General features: G+C 35.6%; 1 protein-coding gene across 1 annotated transcript in view; it reads right to left on the bottom strand.

Annotated features, from left to right (window-relative positions):
• The window catches only part of LOC107563275 (aryl hydrocarbon receptor nuclear translocator 2), a 94,570-nt gene extending 78,298 nt beyond the window's left edge, over window positions 1-16,272 (bottom strand). The window contains exons 1-3 of the mRNA XM_016248098.1: window positions 15,841-16,272; window positions 6,557-6,671; window positions 1,683-1,730 (exon numbers count right to left, since the gene is read on the bottom strand). Coding sequence (XP_016103584.1) covers window positions 1,683-1,730; window positions 6,557-6,671; window positions 15,841-15,871 — 194 coding nt within the window. The 5' untranslated portion in view covers window positions 15,872-16,272. The remainder of the gene's footprint in view (window positions 1-1,682; window positions 1,731-6,556; window positions 6,672-15,840) is intronic.
• Window positions 16,273-19,959: the final 3,687 nt, after the last annotated feature.

The following is a 19,959-nucleotide window of genomic DNA, read 5'->3' as shown; positions in this document are numbered from 1 at the left end:
ATTTATTTTTATTTTTTTTTTTTTTTTTTTTTTTTAATTTAGTTTATGTTTTAGTAAGTTAGTTATGTGTTTTTTTCCATTTATTATTAGTTACTTTTATTTATTTATTTTTAATAGGTCTATATAGCTTTGATTTATTTTTACTTCATTTTTAGTCATTTCAATAGCACTCAAGTTAAACAGATATGTGAAAATAAGATAAAAACGTACTTGTCTATTTAATTATTTTAATTTATTGGATTTTTAAAATATTTATTTAATATATATATATAAAATTAGTGCTGTCAAATGATTAATCGTGATTAATCGCATTCAAAATAAAAGTTTTTGTTTACATAATGTATGTATGTGTACTGTGCATATTTGTTATGTATATATAAATACACACTCATACAGTATATATTTTGGAAATATTTACATGCATATACATTTATATTCCTATATTATATATAAAAATATTTAATTTATAAACATAAAATTTTTCTTAAATATATGCATGCATGTGTTTGTATTAAATATATATACATAATAAATACACACAGTACACACACATACATTATGTAAACAAAAACGTATATATTTGGAAGTCATGTTTCAAACCCCTATGCCGTTTTTTTTTTTTAATGAGATTTGATGATATTTTGAAGCTTTTGGTCACTGACGACAAATTTCAGACACAAAGTCCTACAAACATAGTGCATTGTTCATAACTGTTTTGAAGAAAGCAATGCTTTATCTTTGGAGTATAAATTATCGTGTACACCGTAAAAAAAAAAATACTGAAGTACAATTCACAGGATAATCCTATTTCAGTCTTACATGTTTTCAATTTCATATTTATTTAATAGTTTGCTTGCCATTTTTTTGTAATTATTAGTGAAATGTACTAGCAATGTCTAGGTGAAAATTGTTTCAAAAGTAAATCCTACACATTTCCAGTGTATCATTCAGTGGCTATATTATATATAAAAATATTTAATTTATAAACATAACATTTTTCTTAAATATATGCATGCATGTGTTTGTATTAAATATATATACATAATAAATACACACAGTACACACACATACATTATGTAAACAAAAACGTGTATTTGATGCAATTAATCGCAATTAATCGTTTGACAGAAGTATTAGTCTTACATGTTTTCAATTTCATATTTATTTAATAGTTTGCTTGCCATTTTTTTGTAATTATTAGTGAAATGTACTAGCAATGTCTAGGTGAAAATTGTTTCAAAAGTAAATCCTACACATTTCCAGTGTATCATTCAGTGGAAAAAAGCAGCATATAGGTTTGGAACAATGTGATGGTGATTATTTAACGAAAGCCATTTAGTGAGTATTATTAGTGAGTAATTGCTCCAAGCGGGAGAGGAATTGCTGGAGTGTGTCCTGTATCTCCAGCAGGAGGCAGTGTCTCCATTCCAGTGCTAGCTAAATGTGTGGCGTCTTTACCGTCAGGCACAGCGCAACTATGGATACAGCTCCTTTAAAAGAACATGAACTGAAAGGAAACCATAAGTTGAGGGCAACATAACATGAACGATGTCTTGAAATGGCACAAACGCTGTGGCACAGCTGAAAGACACGGTCAAACAACAGAAAATATAAAAGAAAGGACATGGTGCGTGGTCTGATTTGTTTGTTTGGAAAGCTTGCAATCAATGGAAAAAGTTTGCCTTGAAAATTTGCTGGGTCCCTCGCCGTCCTCGTCATCAAAGTCCATCCTGAAACAAGAAAACAAATACACTTGCTCATTTAAAACATTTATACATGGGCAGCTTATGCAACAGAAAAACTGCTTTACATGAATCATAATGAACTTGAACAGAGAAGCTAATCAACAAACCACAACACTGTAAACAGAAAAGTCAATCAAACTAAATACAGATAACAGAAACCAATCACAAAACATAGTTTTTGGAAAAAACTAAGCTTAGAAAGCAGATTATTACAGTCAGTAACACTGTTTATAGTCTGCTACATAAAACATGGACAACCTACTTGTAGAAACTATGCTGTCAAATATCAGAAAGTACGAGGAGGTGGTTCTGGAACCAAATTTCAATTGCTTTCTGACGTGAGGGACAGAAGTTTCAATCTGTGATGAATTAAGAACTGACTGAGTATGAGAGAGGTTTTATGAATCAGAACCTCTCTGATGTCGTTGTGTGGGCAGGTGAAGTGTTTTCTCCATGGAAACCACCTCTTTTTAGGGGACAATATTCATGAGCACTGAACAAAAACATGGCACGATCACGAAAACACAGCGTTTCCACTGTAGGAGTATTCGATTTAAATTGAAGATTAACAGGCTAAACATTAGGTACTTCTTAAATTATATTTGAGATCATTACCTATCATTGTTTCCACAGTAGTTCCTCTCTTAAAAGTGAACGAGGCAGGTAACAGCCAGGCCACATGTGGTCTTTTAGAAATGCATTCTTTCAAGCATGGAAATTTCCATTAAAAATATTTTTAAAAAATGAAAGAAAAAAATATTTTAAATGAAAAAAGTTATTTTAAAAATATTTTTTACGAAGAACTGATTTACAGTGGGTACGGAAAGTATTCAGACCCCCTTAAATTTTATATAAACTATAAATAAATAAAAACTACAACTATAAATGCTAAAATAAAACGTATATGTTTTATTATTTAATATCTAATTTAATAAAGGCAAAAATCCCAAAAATTAAATAAGTTATTTATTTTAAGAATCACACTACACTGATAGTGTCTGATACCGATACACATACTATTCAGTCAATAGATAAAACACTGAGCTGTACATTGCATGATTATAAAACGGATAGTTCCGGTCCTTGATTCTGATTGGTTGAGCCAAGTTCGAAGCTGTTGTAAATTACACTACAAACATACACGTTTGTTTACATTTGTGTTAGTGCTGGGCGGTATACCGGTTCATACCGAATAACGGTGTTTATTTTTGTTATGATATTAATTTTTTAAATACCGCAATACCGGTGTATGTCGCTTAAACAACGTTCGGAACTTGACAGTTTGAAAGGGGTCCCTTTTCACTGTTGCACTGTGGTGAGGGAACAGCTGTATGTGTTACTAAAGGCTGATTTATACTTCTGCGTCGGACCTACGCCGTAGCTTACGCATAGACGCACACCCATACGCCGTAGCCTGACGTGCACCTCTCCAAAAATCTAACAGCGCGTCAATTCTACGCAGACCGCAAGCGCTGTGATTGGTCTGCAAGAACCAGTCCCTCCGTATGTAATTGCGTTTTGTGTGTGTTTATGTGCAATTTAATATATTTTAATGTTACACCTTCTTATATAAAATAAAACAAAGCAAAGAACAAGTGTCTTATCATTTATTATACTACATAGCATTATACATCAGTAGTTGTCCACGACAAACAATGTTGATCTGCCGTGGTACAAGTCCTTGTGGAGATTGAAAGAATGCCATCATCTCCTGTTCCGTTGTCGTCTCCTTTTTGTAGTTTAAAAAATGATTTAATGATTTGATATTTATTTGACACCGTCACGGCTATAATGCTTCTCCGACGAGCCGCTTCTTCTTCGGCTTTTGCCGTGGTACTGCAGGTTACACCAGCAACATGCCCGTGGACACTGCAGACTAGCGGTTTGCATGTGTACTGCACGTTGACGCGGACAAAGACGCAGAAGTATAAATGAAAACTGACGCATAGCCTACAGTGTAAAGGCTACGGCGTAGGTCCGACGCAGAAGTATAAATCAACCTTAAGAAGACAAAAGCTCTCTGTGTGAGCATGTGTGCGTGTGTGCATGTCTACAGAGATACTTCTACAAGATTTTAGCACCATAATCCATTTCTAAAGGAAGAAGGAAAATGGAAGGTTGATTCATGAAACTGCTGGTGTAAAGTAAAAGTGTGTTCATGTCAATATACTGCAGTATTTCCTCTCTCAATCAATAGAAAATATGGTTAACATCTGGTCATGCATGGGGAAAAAATGCCATCATGTACCGTGAAACCGGTCTAATTTTGAAAAATACTGTGATATAAATTTTTGGTCATACCGCACAGCACTACTTTGTGTTGCTCGGCAACCGTTTCTGAGGAACTACATTGTTTGGCGAAAGAATAATGTTTTTATTCATATCATTACACTTTATTTGCTCTGTTTTATTTTGTGAAACCTTACTACATTTATGGAATAACTGTTTTATAAAAGCAATAAGCCCCGTGAAGCCGTGGTTTACGGTGAATTTATAACAGCTAACGGGGGACGCTTTGCATCGTGCCTAACAACGCCCCTTAGCTGTTATAAATTCACTGTAAACCACTGCTTCTTGGGGTTTATTGCTTTATTTATTCATGCTGTGGTGCATGCAGGGAACTGAAGTCCTGCCTCCAACACAGCAGATGCCACTGTTACCGATTGAGACAAATTAGTTGTGCTGCTATTGTACAGTTATTTGGGCAGCTATACACTGGGCTCTGCTTAACACTGTATAATATAAAAAATAAAGGATAATATATAGTATTCATATTTCACTATAATGGGCACAGAATAAATCTAACCAAGATCCACCTCTTTGGAAATGCCATTTATATTGTTTTTCAGAAGATGCAGCATAAATATGGTTGATTATCTGAAAAATATGAGAGCAATTTTACTCTGATAAAGTATTCAAAAGTAGATGTAGCTCAGTAATGTCAGTACTGGAGATCCATGAGGAAGATAATCAATAAATGAAATGTTCTTATTTCCTTTCATTAACACCGAACACCTTTTCAATGGCAAAACAAATAATAAAGTGTTACATAATAAGAGACAATGAAAATAACGAGCACTCCTTCATAATGGGCTCTGAGAGACAGTCATATCATTTCATGAGCTCATTAAAGCTGCGTTCAACTGCAAACACTCCTGATTCATGATGCTGCCTGCTGTATGCGTCACATAACTTTCAATAGACTAAAAAACGTGTCAATCACACATCTGATGCAATAAGAAGTTACGTAGAAAGAAATTATAAACATAGAATAGAACTAAATATGCACGTGTATAGTTTCATTCTTTAAGGGAAATTGGATATCTGAATAAACAATCATTCATGCATTCATTCAAGTAATAATAAGAATAAGAATGATGGTCTAATTAGTAATGTGAGCGAATGGCTGTTGATGCATTAATTATTTATCTACATATCTTATCTTACACATTATGTTCTAATTTAATTTATAAATTTTTCAACATAAGTTTTTGTTTCATTAATGGACTATTAAAGAAAGAACAAAAAGGGCCAAAACCTGTGCAACTGTACCCAATTCCCCTTGAACAGTTAAGAAAATTTTCAACACATCTGAAAATGGGTAATTCTTACTTTTCTATTTATATTTTTGTCATTTGCAAGTCACTATATTGAACTGTTAAGTGTCATTTTAAAGGGGTCATATGATGCTGCTAAAAAGAACATTATGTTGTGTATTTGGTGTAATGCAATGTGTTTATGTGGTTTAAGGTTAAAAAAACATATTATTTTCCACAATGTACATTATTGTTTCTCCTCTATGCCCCACCTTTCTGAAAAGCAATCGATTTTTACAAAGCTCATCGGTCTGAAAAGCGAGGTGTGCTCTGATTGGCCAGCTATCCAGTGTGTTGTGATTGGCCGAATACCTCAAGCGTGTGACAGAAATGTTACGCCCCTCACATACTGTTGATGCCGTGTCTCCCAGCGCAATGAGACAACACCAATAAAACCCATTATAAACGAGGCATTTGTTGCATCCAGTGGGGACATAATTACTGATTATAATGACTTGTACTCTGTTTTTACGCTTTGCATTGCGAAACCATGTCTGCATTTGTGATCGGAGAAATGACAAACAACAAGCGCTACTCTACACTGCTCAAAACTCGCGTTTGAATCATCATTGGCAAATTCTTTAAATATAAAAAACTACCTACTTACAGGCTGTGAGTCAGAAGCGCCAGACTGTCCTTGCAAAGTTGGAACTGCCCCACTTTACAGAAACAGCCTTTGTGTGTAGACGGCATTGTAGGCTACTCTGCAGTTTCAGGAAACAGTCCTCCATAAAATGTGCTGCACACATCTGAATATTTGGTTTGAACTGTTCTGGAACAGTTTTGTAAATACAACTTAACCACTGATTTCTAGTTTTTTGGAAAACCAAACAAAGTAGTTTCGCTTTCACAATGAAACACAGCGTCTTCACGACATGGCGGCGGCAACAATACTACAACGAGAATAAAAGTTACGCCTTCTTTCTTTGCGTGCACATTTGGCGGCGTTATGCAAATCTTCCCACACAGTGACGTAGACATGTGGGGGCGTGTTTAAATGAGGCGTTTTAGGAGAGCGTGGACGAGTCTTAATTTTTATAAAGAATATCTCTTTGGGTTTGAGACTTTAGTTTTTGCAACTTTAGGGATCTTATCTATGCACAGACAGCTTGGAACACTCCAAAGAGAAAGGAAAATTTGAAATTGCATCATATGACCCCTTTACAGAGCATCTACAATTATGAAAATAATACTCTGTTCAGCATAATAACTCACCCCGCTGATCTCCGCTTGCCTCCTCGCCCCGGCATGGCTCCCGCCATCCGGACCTGACCCCCGCCCACCACAGCACCCGGCATGGCCACCGGCCCCGGCAGATCCGTGCCCATTTCTGAAAGACCGAAAACATCTTCCCCATCAACCACAGAAACACTGACTTCACATACATACAACTGGTGCATCAGTGATCATCTACATTCTAGATGACAAATAAAAAAACAAGCATTAATACATTTTGAATAAACAGTGAGCATATCATCTACTCTTTGTCAAACATGTATTCGCATTATGAATTCTCCGTCAAAGCTGACAAAATATAATCAGAGCAATAACATGCACATCAAATTTCACAGTACACTACCATTCAAATGTCTTGGGTCAGTAAGATTTTTTAATGTTTGTGAAAGAAGTCCCTTATGCTCACCAAAGCTGCATTTGTTTAATCAAAAATACAGTAATATTATGCAATATTACTGCCATTTAAAATGACTGTTGTCTATATGAATGCATGTTAAAATGTAATTTATTGCTGTGATCAAAGCTGAATTTTCAGCATCATTACTCCAGTCTTCAGTGTCACATGATCCTTCAGAAATCATTCTGATATACTGCTCAAGAAACAATTCTCATTATTATTAATGTTGAAAAGAGCTGTGCTGTTTAATATTTTTGTGGAAACGGTGATACGTTTTAATTTTCTGAATGTTTTCAATGAATAAAAAGTTCAAAAACAACCACATTTATTTGAAATAGAAATATTTTATATCATTATAAAGATAATTCAATGCATACTTGCAGAATAAAATGTAAAAAAATTTTAATCGTACTAACCCCAAACTTTTGAACAGTGTACACACAAATATAAAAAAACAATGTATTTGTGTGTTGCTGGTCACAAAGCAAGACAAAATGCATCACAAACCATTGCACTAATGAAACAGTATCAGTATGTGACACACACACAGACTAACATCGCCAACAGTAAGCTGGCTGAGAAAATGAACACTCTGACATGCTCAGCCCGATGATTGCAGAATCATATTAATATTTGATAAAGTCTCCTGTACTCTGGAGCTGAGCAGACCCTTTCGCTGAGTTTTCATTATTCATTTATGAGGTTTACAAACTTACACCTCAGTACATATGAAGCGGGCTAAAACTGTTTAAGGCTGCCACAAGTTAACTTTTAAGATTATGCAAACCAGTGTTATTCTGTTTATGTATGTATATACAGCATATATATTTTTATTTTTTTTTGTGGAAATGGTTCCATAAAGAACCTTTAACATCTGCAGAACCTTCCTGTTTCACAAAAACTGTTCTCTGTGGCGAAAGAAGGTCCTTCAGATTATAAAAGGTAAGAGAGAGATGGTTCTTTGTGGAACCAAAAATGTGGAACCTTTTGAAGCACCTTTATTTTTAAGAGTGTAGGTTTACTTGATTATCATACATAATTTTTTAGAAAAAACAAACGTTTTTGAGAAATGTTTATTTGTTCATCTAACAATCACCATTGTATTGCATTGCATTACATGTTAAACTACAAAGCTTTGATCATTATAATTGTATTATTGGGAGATACAGAGTGACAAATTTAGCCTATATATTGTAGTCTGTTATACTATTATACAGATCTCATTGATTGCCATTACAAGCTAAAAAAAAATAATATATATATATATATATATATATATATATATATATATATATATATATACACACACAATTAAAAAAAATAGATTTTTTGGACTACCGTTTCATAAGACAGGCTGTACAGGGTTCAAATGTTTTTTTTAGTGCTGGTCACCGTATGCTTTCACCGCATGGAAAAAGCTGTGCGAACATTCTGCAAAATATCTCCTTTTCAGACGCCTCACTGCTTTGCAGAACTTTCTAAAGCTCCCTCATCCGTTGTCGTTCTCCGTCAGAAAGCCCTCAGGTCAAACTCATTAATCTGTCTCGTGGGACGGAGTGAAGGACACTGCTGTCTCTCATTGTAAATCAAGACTCAACAGCTCACACGCTCCTCTCTCTTCTCTCCTCCGAATCATTCTAATGACCAGAGGCCCGTTTCATTCAGATACGCCCCTAAACAAAGCATCCACACGGCGCTTGGTACCGGGCCCCGTCCCTTAGGATCGCATGTAATGTCTGAGCTCTTTATACATGTGGACAGCACGTCTCGTTTCGTGTTTTGTGTGAGAAGCGAACTCCATTGAGACAAAAACGCTCCAAATGAGCAAATTCCTCAAAGCATAAAGAAAACCTTCCCAGAACACCACGCTGTCGGATCTGTGCTGTGACGGATAAACTTAGATCAATTGATTTCTTTGGAGGAATGATTCAGATCTGGATTATCAGGACTTGAGATTCAGCACAGGATTGTGGGTAGCGGCAGAGGCTCAGTCGATTTTGGCGTTTCAATGGCCGATGCTAAAGAGTAGGGCTCTTGAAATAATGCATACAGATTACTGTTTGGGTCAGTAAAAGTTTTTTTTTTTTAAGTATGCTTTTTTTAATTGATCAAAAGTGACAGCAAAGAGATTTATACTGTTACGATATATTTTCATTTCAAATAAATGCTGTTCTTTTGAACTTTTTATCCATTAAAGAATCCTGAAAAAAACATTTTTATTGCAGTTTCCACAAAAATATGAATCAGCACAAGTGTTTTCAACATTACATATTAGACTGATTTCTGCAGCATCATGTGACACTGAAGGCTGGGGTAATGATGCTGAAAATTCAGCTTTGATCACAGCAATAAAATACATTTTAAAATACATTCCAATAAAAAAAAAGTTATTTAATATTGTAATAATTTGACAATTTTACTGTTTTAACTATTTTTGATTAAATAAATGCAGCCTTGGCAAACAAAAGAACAAAAATATCAGCCCATGAGGTCTATATCACATACAACCGAATTATAGCAATTGAGATGCACACATAGGCTACACACTAAAGGTGGCAATAATATTAACATTCACAAACTTAAATGCATGAAAACAAATTGGGCTGCTGGTAAAGAGAGCCAATGCTAGTTTGTTAATTCATCAAACCAACATGATCATTGCCCACTGATGATGATCTCAAAATGGCCAAATATCAGCCAATAATAACTCATGTGTAGGCAATTTTTGCTATATTACTAGTAAATGAAAAGTCTTTCTCTGTAGACCTTGAAAGTTGCCAGTCCTTGAGTGAACTGATAGTCAAGCACATGACCGGCCATGAAAACATATTTACATGGACTTACAACAAATACCACATTAAATGAGAAAGGGAAAAAAACTCCTTTTGACAAGGTAATTTTTTGTAACATTTGAGCCTTTCTCTCTTGCACCATTCCATGAAAAAAATTAACTAATCATTACAAATTACATACAAAACACACATTTCAAAGCAGTAAATTTTGCTGAGTTTGTAGCCCTGTCTATTACTTTACTCCGAGCTAACCATATAAAATGTCAGAATGGACTACCAGACCTTTTTAGATCATTGCTAAAACCCTATAAAACCAGAAGCCGTGACAGAAAAAGATGGAATCAGGCCATTCCAAACACAAGGGCGACGAAAAATGAAGAACGGAAAATAACCCATTCAGTAGTAAAGCATTTAGTTCCTTTATTCTCCAGCAGCACTTAAAAGAGAGTGAAAGGAGCAATTCAGTGCGACTCAAGCAGTATAATGATCTCTGGGTGCCGATGAGGTCGAAGCGACACCTGGCACATTTCCATGCAGAAAAGAGTTTCTCAATTGAGTGCTTCCGAGCTGCGATGGTTCAGAAACCTACAAGTTTAAAGGAAGAAATGACAAGCTATTGAATTAACATCCTTCCTCTTTCTAATTTGGCAAAACAACTTGTCAACAATGTCTATTTGGTGATTAGAAACTTGGCTTGTACACATAATAAATAAGACTTGACGGCAAACGTGTAGCACATAAAAATGCAAGGAAAAGTTCAGCGAAATGAAATGTTGCTCTATTATTGCAGAGAGGTATTTAGATAAAACAACCCATTTAACTCCACTGATATAAATGTGTGTCCAATTTATATATATATATATATATATACACACACAATTAAAAAAAATAGATTTTTTGGACTACCGTTTCATAAGACAGGCTGTACAGGGTTCAAATGTTTTTTTTAGTGCTGGTCACCGTATGCTTTCACCGCATGGAAAAAGCTGTGCGAACATTCTGCAAAATATCTCCTTTTCAGACGCCTCACTGCTTTGCAGAACTTTCTAAAGCTCCCTCATCCGTTGTCGTTCTCCGTCAGAAAGCCCTCAGGTCAAACTCATTAATCTGTCTCGTGGGACGGAGTGAAGGACACTGCTGTCTCTCATTGTAAATCAAGACTCAACAGCTCACACGCTCCTCTCTCTTCTCTCCTCCGAATCATTCTAATGACCAGAGGCCCGTTTCATTCAGATACGCCCCTAAACAAAGCATCCACACGGCGCTTGGTACCGGGCCCCGTCCCTTAGGATCGCATGTAATGTCTGAGCTCTTTATACATGTGGACAGCACGTCTCGTTTCGTGTTTTGTGTGAGAAGCGAACTCCATTGAGACAAAAACGCTCCAAATGAGCAAATTCCTCAAAGCATAAAGAAAACCTTCCCAGAACACCACGCTGTCGGATCTGTGCTGTGACGGATAAACTTAGATCAATTGATTTCTTTGGAGGAATGATTCAGATCTGGATTATCAGGACTTGAGATTCAGCACAGGATTGTGGGTAGCGGCAGAGGCTCAGTCGATTTTGGCGTTTCAATGGCCGATGCTAAAGAGTAGGGCTCTTGAAATAATGCATACAGATTACTGTTTGGGTCAGTAAAAGTTTTTTTTTTTTAAGTATGCTTTTTTTAATTGATCAAAAGTGACAGCAAAGAGATTTATACTGTTACGATATATTTTCATTTCAAATAAATGCTGTTCTTTTGAACTTTTTATCCATTAAAGAATCCTGAAAAAAACATTTTTATTGCAGTTTCCACAAAAATATGAATCAGCACAAGTGTTTTCAACATTACATATTAGACTGATTTCTGCAGCATCATGTGACACTGAAGGCTGGGGTAATGATGCTGAAAATTCAGCTTTGATCACAGCAATAAAATACATTTTAAAATACATTCCAATAAAAAAAAAGTTATTTAATATTGTAATAATTTGACAATTTTACTGTTTTAACTATTTTTGATTAAATAAATGCAGCCTTGGCAAACAAAAGAACAAAAATATCAGCCCATGAGGTCTATATCACATACAACCGAATTATAGCAATTGAGATGCACACATAGGCTACACACTAAAGGTGGCAATAATATTAACATTCACAAACTTAAATGCATGAAAACAAATTGGGCTGCTGGTAAAGAGAGCCAATGCTAGTTTGTTAATTCATCAAACCAACATGATCATTGCCCACTGATGATGATCTCAAAATGGCCAAATATCAGCCAATAATAACTCATGTGTAGGCAATTTTTGCTATATTACTAGTAAATGAAAAGTCTTTCTCTGTAGACCTTGAAAGTTGCCAGTCCTTGAGTGAACTGATAGTCAAGCACATGACCGGCCATGAAAACATATTTACATGGACTTACAACAAATACCACATTAAATGAGAAAGGGAAAAAAACTCCTTTTGACAAGGTAATTTTTTGTAACATTTGAGCCTTTCTCTCTTGCACCATTCCATGAAAAAAATTAACTAATCATTACAAATTACATACAAAACACACATTTCAAAGCAGTAAATTTTGCTGAGTTTGTAGCCCTGTCTATTACTTTACTCCGAGCTAACCATATAAAATGTCAGAATGGACTACCAGACCTTTTTAGATCATTGCTAAAACCCTATAAAACCAGAAGCCGTGACAGAAAAAGATGGAATCAGGCCATTCCAAACACAAGGGCGACGAAAAATGAAGAACGGAAAATAACCCATTCAGTAGTAAAGCATTTAGTTCCTTTATTCTCCAGCAGCACTTAAAAGAGAGTGAAAGGAGCAATTCAGTGCGACTCAAGCAGTATAATGATCTCTGGGTGCCGATGAGGTCGAAGCGACACCTGGCACATTTCCATGCAGAAAAGAGTTTCTCAATTGAGTGCTTCCGAGCTGCGATGGTTCAGAAACCTACAAGTTTAAAGGAAGAAATGACAAGCTATTGAATTAACATCCTTCCTCTTTCTAATTTGGCAAAACAACTTGTCAACAATGTCTATTTGGTGATTAGAAACTTGGCTTGTACACATAATAAATAAGACTTGACGGCAAACGTGTAGCACATAAAAATGCAAGGAAAAGTTCAGCGAAATGAAATGTTGCTCTATTATTGCAGAGAGGTATTTAGATAAAACAACCCATTTAACTCCACTGATATAAATGTGTGTCCAATTATTTCACAGAAATTTCAACCAAGGTCTCTTTATAAGGTTCTAAATCACTTCAGAAAATGAAATGAAAGTGTATGGCATCGTTGAGACAAACTGCAATGTTATGAACCATGTGCATCATTGTGATTTTAGTATTATTTCTATACTATTTACTAAAAGTTTTGATTTAAAGATATAGTGTACACAAATATGAAAATTCTATCATCATTTACTCACCCACAAATTGTCCCAAACCTGTATGAGTTTCTTTCTTCTGCTGAACACAAAAGAAGATTTTTTTGAAGAGAAGAATGTTGGTAACCAAACAGTTGCCGGTAGCCATTGACTTAAATAGTTTCAAATGGCTCAATTGCTACCAGCAAATATTTGGTTTTCAGAATTTTCATTTTTGGGCAAACTTTCCCTTTAATTTAGATTTTTCATTATTATTTTTAGTTTTTGTCATTTTAGTAGGACTTTAACTTACCAGTGCAACATTTCTACTTTCCATTTCCAAGTTTTACATCTAACATTTACATTTGATTTCACTTTACCAAACATTTTGTTTTAACAACACTGATGGCCATTTAACCAAAACACCAGATTATATACAGTATATACAAATGAATAGCATCCCATGATGAGACGGACAACCAAAAACATAAGACTCAAAACATTATAAATATTATAAAACAGGTGGTTCTGACTTTAAAATGATAAACAGCCAATAAACACACATCTGTAAAACGTATCAGCAGAATACAGTATAAACAGTAAAGCATATTTCACACACTTATGCGGTCAAGTATATATATATATATATAAAATCATATATCAATCTCAGCCTCTCAAAGCCCAAATACAGCAAGTTTGAAATTAAAATGAGAAAAGTCAATTATTTAGCATTTGCTAGCTCATGCAGCACACCATATGCACACAATTCTTTCTTAGCAATGCTACACTTCTGGTCAGTCCTGTTATCCGTCACTGCTTTCAACAGAGAGGCTTCCTTCACAAACACAAGAGGTCGGCAAACAGTCCGAACTGTGGCTAATCAACTGTGCCTGTAATTCCCATTCACAAACCTAGTGCTATTTGTACAAAACACGTTCTTATCGTGGCTGTGCTGCAACCGGGGCCTTTACAGATTTACTTTACAGAAAAGTACAGATGGCCTGCAGATTTGTTAAGCAAGTGAAATAAAAGCTAGCTAACTGCAGTCACGTGACTCAATTCCAGAATGCTCTTGTGCATTTTAAAGCATGCTTGGCAGCTCGGCGTGTCAACCAGGTGCTTATAACGCTCACATTCTTTATTCATTTTGACTCATTTGCATTTACAATGAGGTCGGTGGTGGGGAAGGAATTGCCCGCTGGGGGAACGAGTGTTCGTGGAAGCAATGGAGTCATGGAGTGTAATTTACTTTCGCAAGTGACTAAATAAACTGAGCAGCAGTAGGCTTCTGTGACCGGTTTCCTGTGAACAATCACTAAACAAGTTCGTTTTATTGAAGTCTGTTGCATGAGGTTTATCAGATGATCTTCTTAAACAGAGTATCAGTTTTATCAGGACAATTCTAGAAGCCGATAATATTGTGCTTTTGTAAAATAGCTGATGTGTGAATTTCTAAAGGCAAGCATCTAAATGATCAACATGATAAAAACATTTCCAAAAACCTGTTGCACATAATCTTCTACATGCTTTCGGTCATCTGATAGGTGGTTCATACTTTTTCAGCAAGCAAAAGGCCTTTTCAGTACAATTGTCTCCCTATCTTTACTGATCTTTATAAAGTAAACACAAGACTTTAACTTTCATATTTTTAGTTAAATTTAAAGATGAACACTTACTGGACTAAAGCAACTTCGGTTTGCTTGATTATCATACATCGCTTTGTAGAAAATGTTAGAAATGAGAGTATGAAATATGACCCATCGGGCTTTTGAGGAATGCTGATTTGTTCATTTCTCAATCACCGTGTTGCCTTGCATTTTATGTTTTGAAACTATAGGGCTTTGATCATTAAAACTAAGCATTTAAAAATCATCTTACTAAGACATATTACTGGGAGATATAGGGTTATGCATGTAGTCTGCTATAGCCTAAACATCTCATTGATTTACATTAAAAGCTATCAGAATCGAATCTTACTTTTTGGCCATAAATAACAACAACTACACCAAATTGCTGATTTTTGCTCAGTTTGGGCCTCTGAATAAAACTGATGCATTAAATAAACGGTTCCACTTTTGAAAAGTCTGAAAAATCTAATGCATTTCATATGTTGGGCTTTACAGAGTTATAAATGTTTGATGCCTGAATCCACCTGAAGCATGACTTCCGACTTCCCAACAGTTCTATATCTGTGCATCTCTGCTACTTAAAATATACTTTAAATTCATTTCTCATAAGTTTGACCTTCAACATCCTTTTCGGTTGTTGTTCTGAGCTGATAAATAATTAAACCATTCTGGAATCAACAGGCAGAGTTAAGCGCTCCATCTCATAACACAATAACAGACCCATAAGCAACGTATCAGATCCAACAGTCGCTTATCAAGGAAATCAAAGCACGTACTAGCTTGTGGCAAATGTATTCAGCATCTAATTTGCATTAGCAACAAGCCTCGGCAGAATAGAGCCAATACACTCGCACGAACGTTATTATAACTATTATATACACGTGATGATACAATGTAGCGTTTTAAAATACTTAAATGTCGCTGTTGTTACTTGCGTGGGGGTGGGGGGGTGCTCGCGTGCGTTTAAAGCGTCTCGGTTTCTTTTGTTAGCGCGAAAACAACAACATGCGTAAAAAGCAGACTTTCGGTTTCCGTTTAAACGCCACCTGCGTTGTTTTTAAAAGCATAGGGGTAAAACCGCTACTCACCCGATGGGTTTACAGCGGCGGGTGTTGCCATATTGCCTGGGTGGAAACGCGCAGAAATGCAGAAATGACGCACAATACGAAAATAACGCCGCGCGCGATCCTCTCCGAGTGTCTCGAGCGCGCAAACTCAGTTCAGCCCCGCATGTGAAGGTGTGATGGCGACCGAGCGATGCTGCGTTTCTGCTCGTGCGTGTAGCAGATTCGAAGCGGTCTGACAAACGCAAGACGTCTGAGAGGGGTTGCGTGAACACCGCGAGACTTCGCTGAATTAACGAACGCAGGACCCACGCACGCAGCAGCTTCAGCGCGTTTCTGCCCTCCAAGAACTTCAAACCGGGCTGGAAGCCACTCTGGCGTTGTTGCTTTGTTGTGGTCATGAGCACAGACAGCACTGGCTGTACTGAGATGAGCTATAGTCTATACCAGGGATCCTCAAATCTGGCCCACGAGATCCACTTTCCTGCAGAGTTTAGGTCTAACCCTAATCAAACACACCTGAGCATGCTAATCAATGTCTTCGGGATCATTAGAAAATCACAGGTAGGTGAGTTTGATCAGGGTTGGAGCTAAACTCTGCAGTGCATTGGCCCTCCAGGGCAAGATTTGAGGAACTCCGCTCTATACAATAATAAAATGCACCGTGTCTGAGGTTTCGAGCCAAAAGTCAAATTTCTCTGAAGCACCTTTGTATATTAGTTTTAAACTCATAATTCAAAACTGTCTTAGATTATTACAATGATATTTGTGAATTCTTCTAAACTAAGAACATCATACTTTTGCCCAAAATAGCTATTTTAAGATTTTGTTTCATTTTTTTATTTTTATTAAATCCATTAAAAAGATGCATTTTAATTAATGGCAGGTTTCATTGTGACAATATGCCTCGTTATATACAGCAAAAAAAAAGAAGCCAAAATATATTTGCTAAAATGTGTTCCAAAATGTATAAATAGCTTATATTTTCTTTCAATAGTCTATATTTTTGGCCAATTTTTTTGTATATTTTTAAAAATATAAATATATATGTTTGGCCTGGCCTCCATATACTTCAATCCAAGAAAATGCATTCAAGTCACATTTGAAGAACAACCTACTGTAAGATTAGAAACTGCACCTGAAATTGAAAACTATATTTTCACTTTCAAAAAATAAGTTTCATGGCGCTTACTGTTTACAACATATATTTCGCATATACTTAAAACATATTTCAATAATGCACAAATCTTCTGTTCCATCCAGATTCATACATTATTATTTATTGTGAAGTCTTATTTAAATGATTTCTGTTCTCATTTCAGATAGGCCTATGTATGTATGTATGTATGCATGCATGTAAGAGCTCCTTAAAAAAAAAAAATTATTTGTGTGTTTGCACACACTTGGCAAATAAAGCTAATTCTGATTCTGGTCATAATATTGGCCTTATGGGATGTTAAATATTTGTTTATGTTAAAATGTGTTCCATTAGTTTAATTAGTGCTGTCAAACGATTAATCGCATCCAAAATAAAAGTTTTTGTTTGCATAATGTGTGTGTTCTGTGTATATTTATTATGTATATATAAATACACATACAGTATATATTTTGAGAATATTTACGTCAATATTTCTATTCATATAATTTCTATTATAAATAAATACATTTAATATATAAAAAATAAAATTTCTCTGAAATATATACAGTGGGTACGGAAAGTATTCAGACCCCCTTAAATTTTTCACTCTTTGTTATATTGCAGCCATTTGCTAAAATCATTTGTTAATTTTTTTTCCTCATTAATGTACACACAGCACCCCATATTGACAGAAAAACACAGAATTGTTGACATTTTTGCAGATTTATTAAAAAAGAAAAACTGAAATATCACATGGTCCTAAGTATTCAGACCCTTTGCTGTGACACTCATATATTTAACTCAGGGGCTGTCCATTTCTTCTGATCAGCCTTGAGATGGTTCTACACCTTCATTCGAGTCCAGCTGTGTTTGATTATACTGATTGGACTTGATTAGCAAAGCCACACACCTGTCTATATAAGACCTTACAGCTCACAGTGCATGTCAGAACAAATGAGAATCATGAGGTCAAAGGAACCGCCTGAAGAGCTCAGACACAGAATTGTGGCAAGGCACAGATCTGGCCAAGGTTACAAAAAAAATTCTGCTGCACTTAAGGTTCCCAAGAGCACAGTGGCCTCCATTCCTTAAATGGAAGACGGGGTCTGAATGCTTTCCGTACCCACTGTTCATGCATGTGTGTGTATTTATATATACATAATAAATAAACACAGTAAAAAAAACTTTTATTTTGGATGCAATTAATCGCGATTAATCGTTTGGCAGCACTAATTTTAATACATTATTTTTGTATCCAAAAGCATGTTTGATTAGCCTACGTGAGATTCATCATCAATTTGATGATTAGATTGCACAATATGGTCTTGGATTTCCCTTAAATCAGTTGATTTTGTCATATCTAGTTTTTAGAACTAGTCTACTTTATTTCACAATGTGGAAGTTAGCCATTTCCTGCGAAACTTCATTAGCCATTATGTAAATAACTACAAGAATAACGAAGTGCAGTGAACGCTAAAACTGTTTGCGCTATAAACCAGTGTGCTTATGATTATGATAATGAGTTAAAATAACATGGTACAACTGTCTGTTTTTGTAGCCTACAGGTAAAATAACTAGTGAATGACACCGGAAGCCTCGTATATTTAAGGTACAAATGGCCGCGCGCGATCTTACGTAAAAAATAAATCAATAAATAAAACTCTTGGATAAGTGAGCTATAGAACATCAAGGGTGTAATACAATTTTAGTATAATTTCCATAGGGCTTTTCCTGATTAATCTGTGCCTAGAGAAATATCTGAAGATGAATTCCATGAATAGATTTCTATTGAGGCCAAGGTCCCAAGGAATGCCACTGTCATACAGTGAGTGACCCATCATATCACAGTGCTCCAAAATCATTTACCATCACACATCATTCGATGCAAGTTCGTCTAAATTGGATCCTAAATTCCAAAGTTAGAGTTTTAAGCTTTAGGTGTTATCTTTTAAGCACACGTTCTTTCATCAGGCCAGTAGTGACTGGTAAGGTATAGGCTACATTAATGCTCCACTGTTTTGGACACAAACAGCTCTTGGTAGACTTCATCTGGTTTCTTACCATTTCTTACCTCGACACGCTCACAGAAGTGATGGTGCCCTTTTTATATAAAGATGATGAAACATAAACACGGTGAAAACATTAATCTTCCAGTGTTCCAGTACAGTAACGCTTTTGAAGATTTATGATGGCGTAAAAACCAATTTCCCTCTATAGATGAAGTGAGGGTCAAACAATGAGTGATCTACACTGGAGGTGGTCGGGGGGTTTCTTATGGCGAAATGTCAAGAAAATAAACACATGCACACCATCTCTATGGTGACTACCTCCACTCCTCCAAATTACAGTAACACAATCCTTGCTTGTTTTAGATTGATTAGCCTATATACTTTTTTATATACTGTATATACAGCTTTGAGTTTCATATGAGATTGCGAATTTTGCAAAGATAAGATACATTTGGCAGATGTAGATAGATAGACAGATAGATAGATAGATAGATAGATAGATAGATAGATAGATAGATAGATAGATAGATAGATAGACCATTAGAAAAAGAAAAGTCAGAACAGAATGGTATGGAAATACAAAAAATTAACAATGAATAAAATACAAGTAAAATCAATGATAATGATGAGTAGTGTGTTCTGCAACAGTGTTTAGATTTGTGCCAGTTTTTCTCCTCTGCTTTCTCTGCAGTGCTGCTCTGCCCTGGTTTAATAAGCTCTTGCACTGCAGACACCTGCATAAGAAGTTCTGCTGACCTCTACTTTATTAAACATGCCTTCCGGGCAAAGAAAACCTGGCCTGTGCTTTAACAACATACAGATAAGGCAGGGTTGACAGATCAAAATGAAAAGCTAAACTAAACGTGGTGTTCATTGAATTTTAATATTCAGTCAGAACAAACTTTGAGCCCTGTAAACTTCAAAAGTAAAATTCCCAAAGCACATCGTTACTTGACAACCATCAACGTCTTCATTTTACCGGCCCTTCAGTATATA

The sequence above is a fragment of the Sinocyclocheilus grahami genome, unplaced genomic scaffold, assembly GCF_001515645.1.
Source record: "Sinocyclocheilus grahami isolate Dianchi unplaced genomic scaffold, SAMN03320097.WGS_v1.1 scaffold24.1, whole genome shotgun sequence".
In the NCBI taxonomy this organism is placed as follows: domain Eukaryota; kingdom Metazoa; phylum Chordata; class Actinopteri; order Cypriniformes; family Cyprinidae; genus Sinocyclocheilus; species Sinocyclocheilus grahami.
Note: the sequence above shows the minus strand (reverse complement) of the source record. Positions and strands in the feature narration are given on the sequence as shown.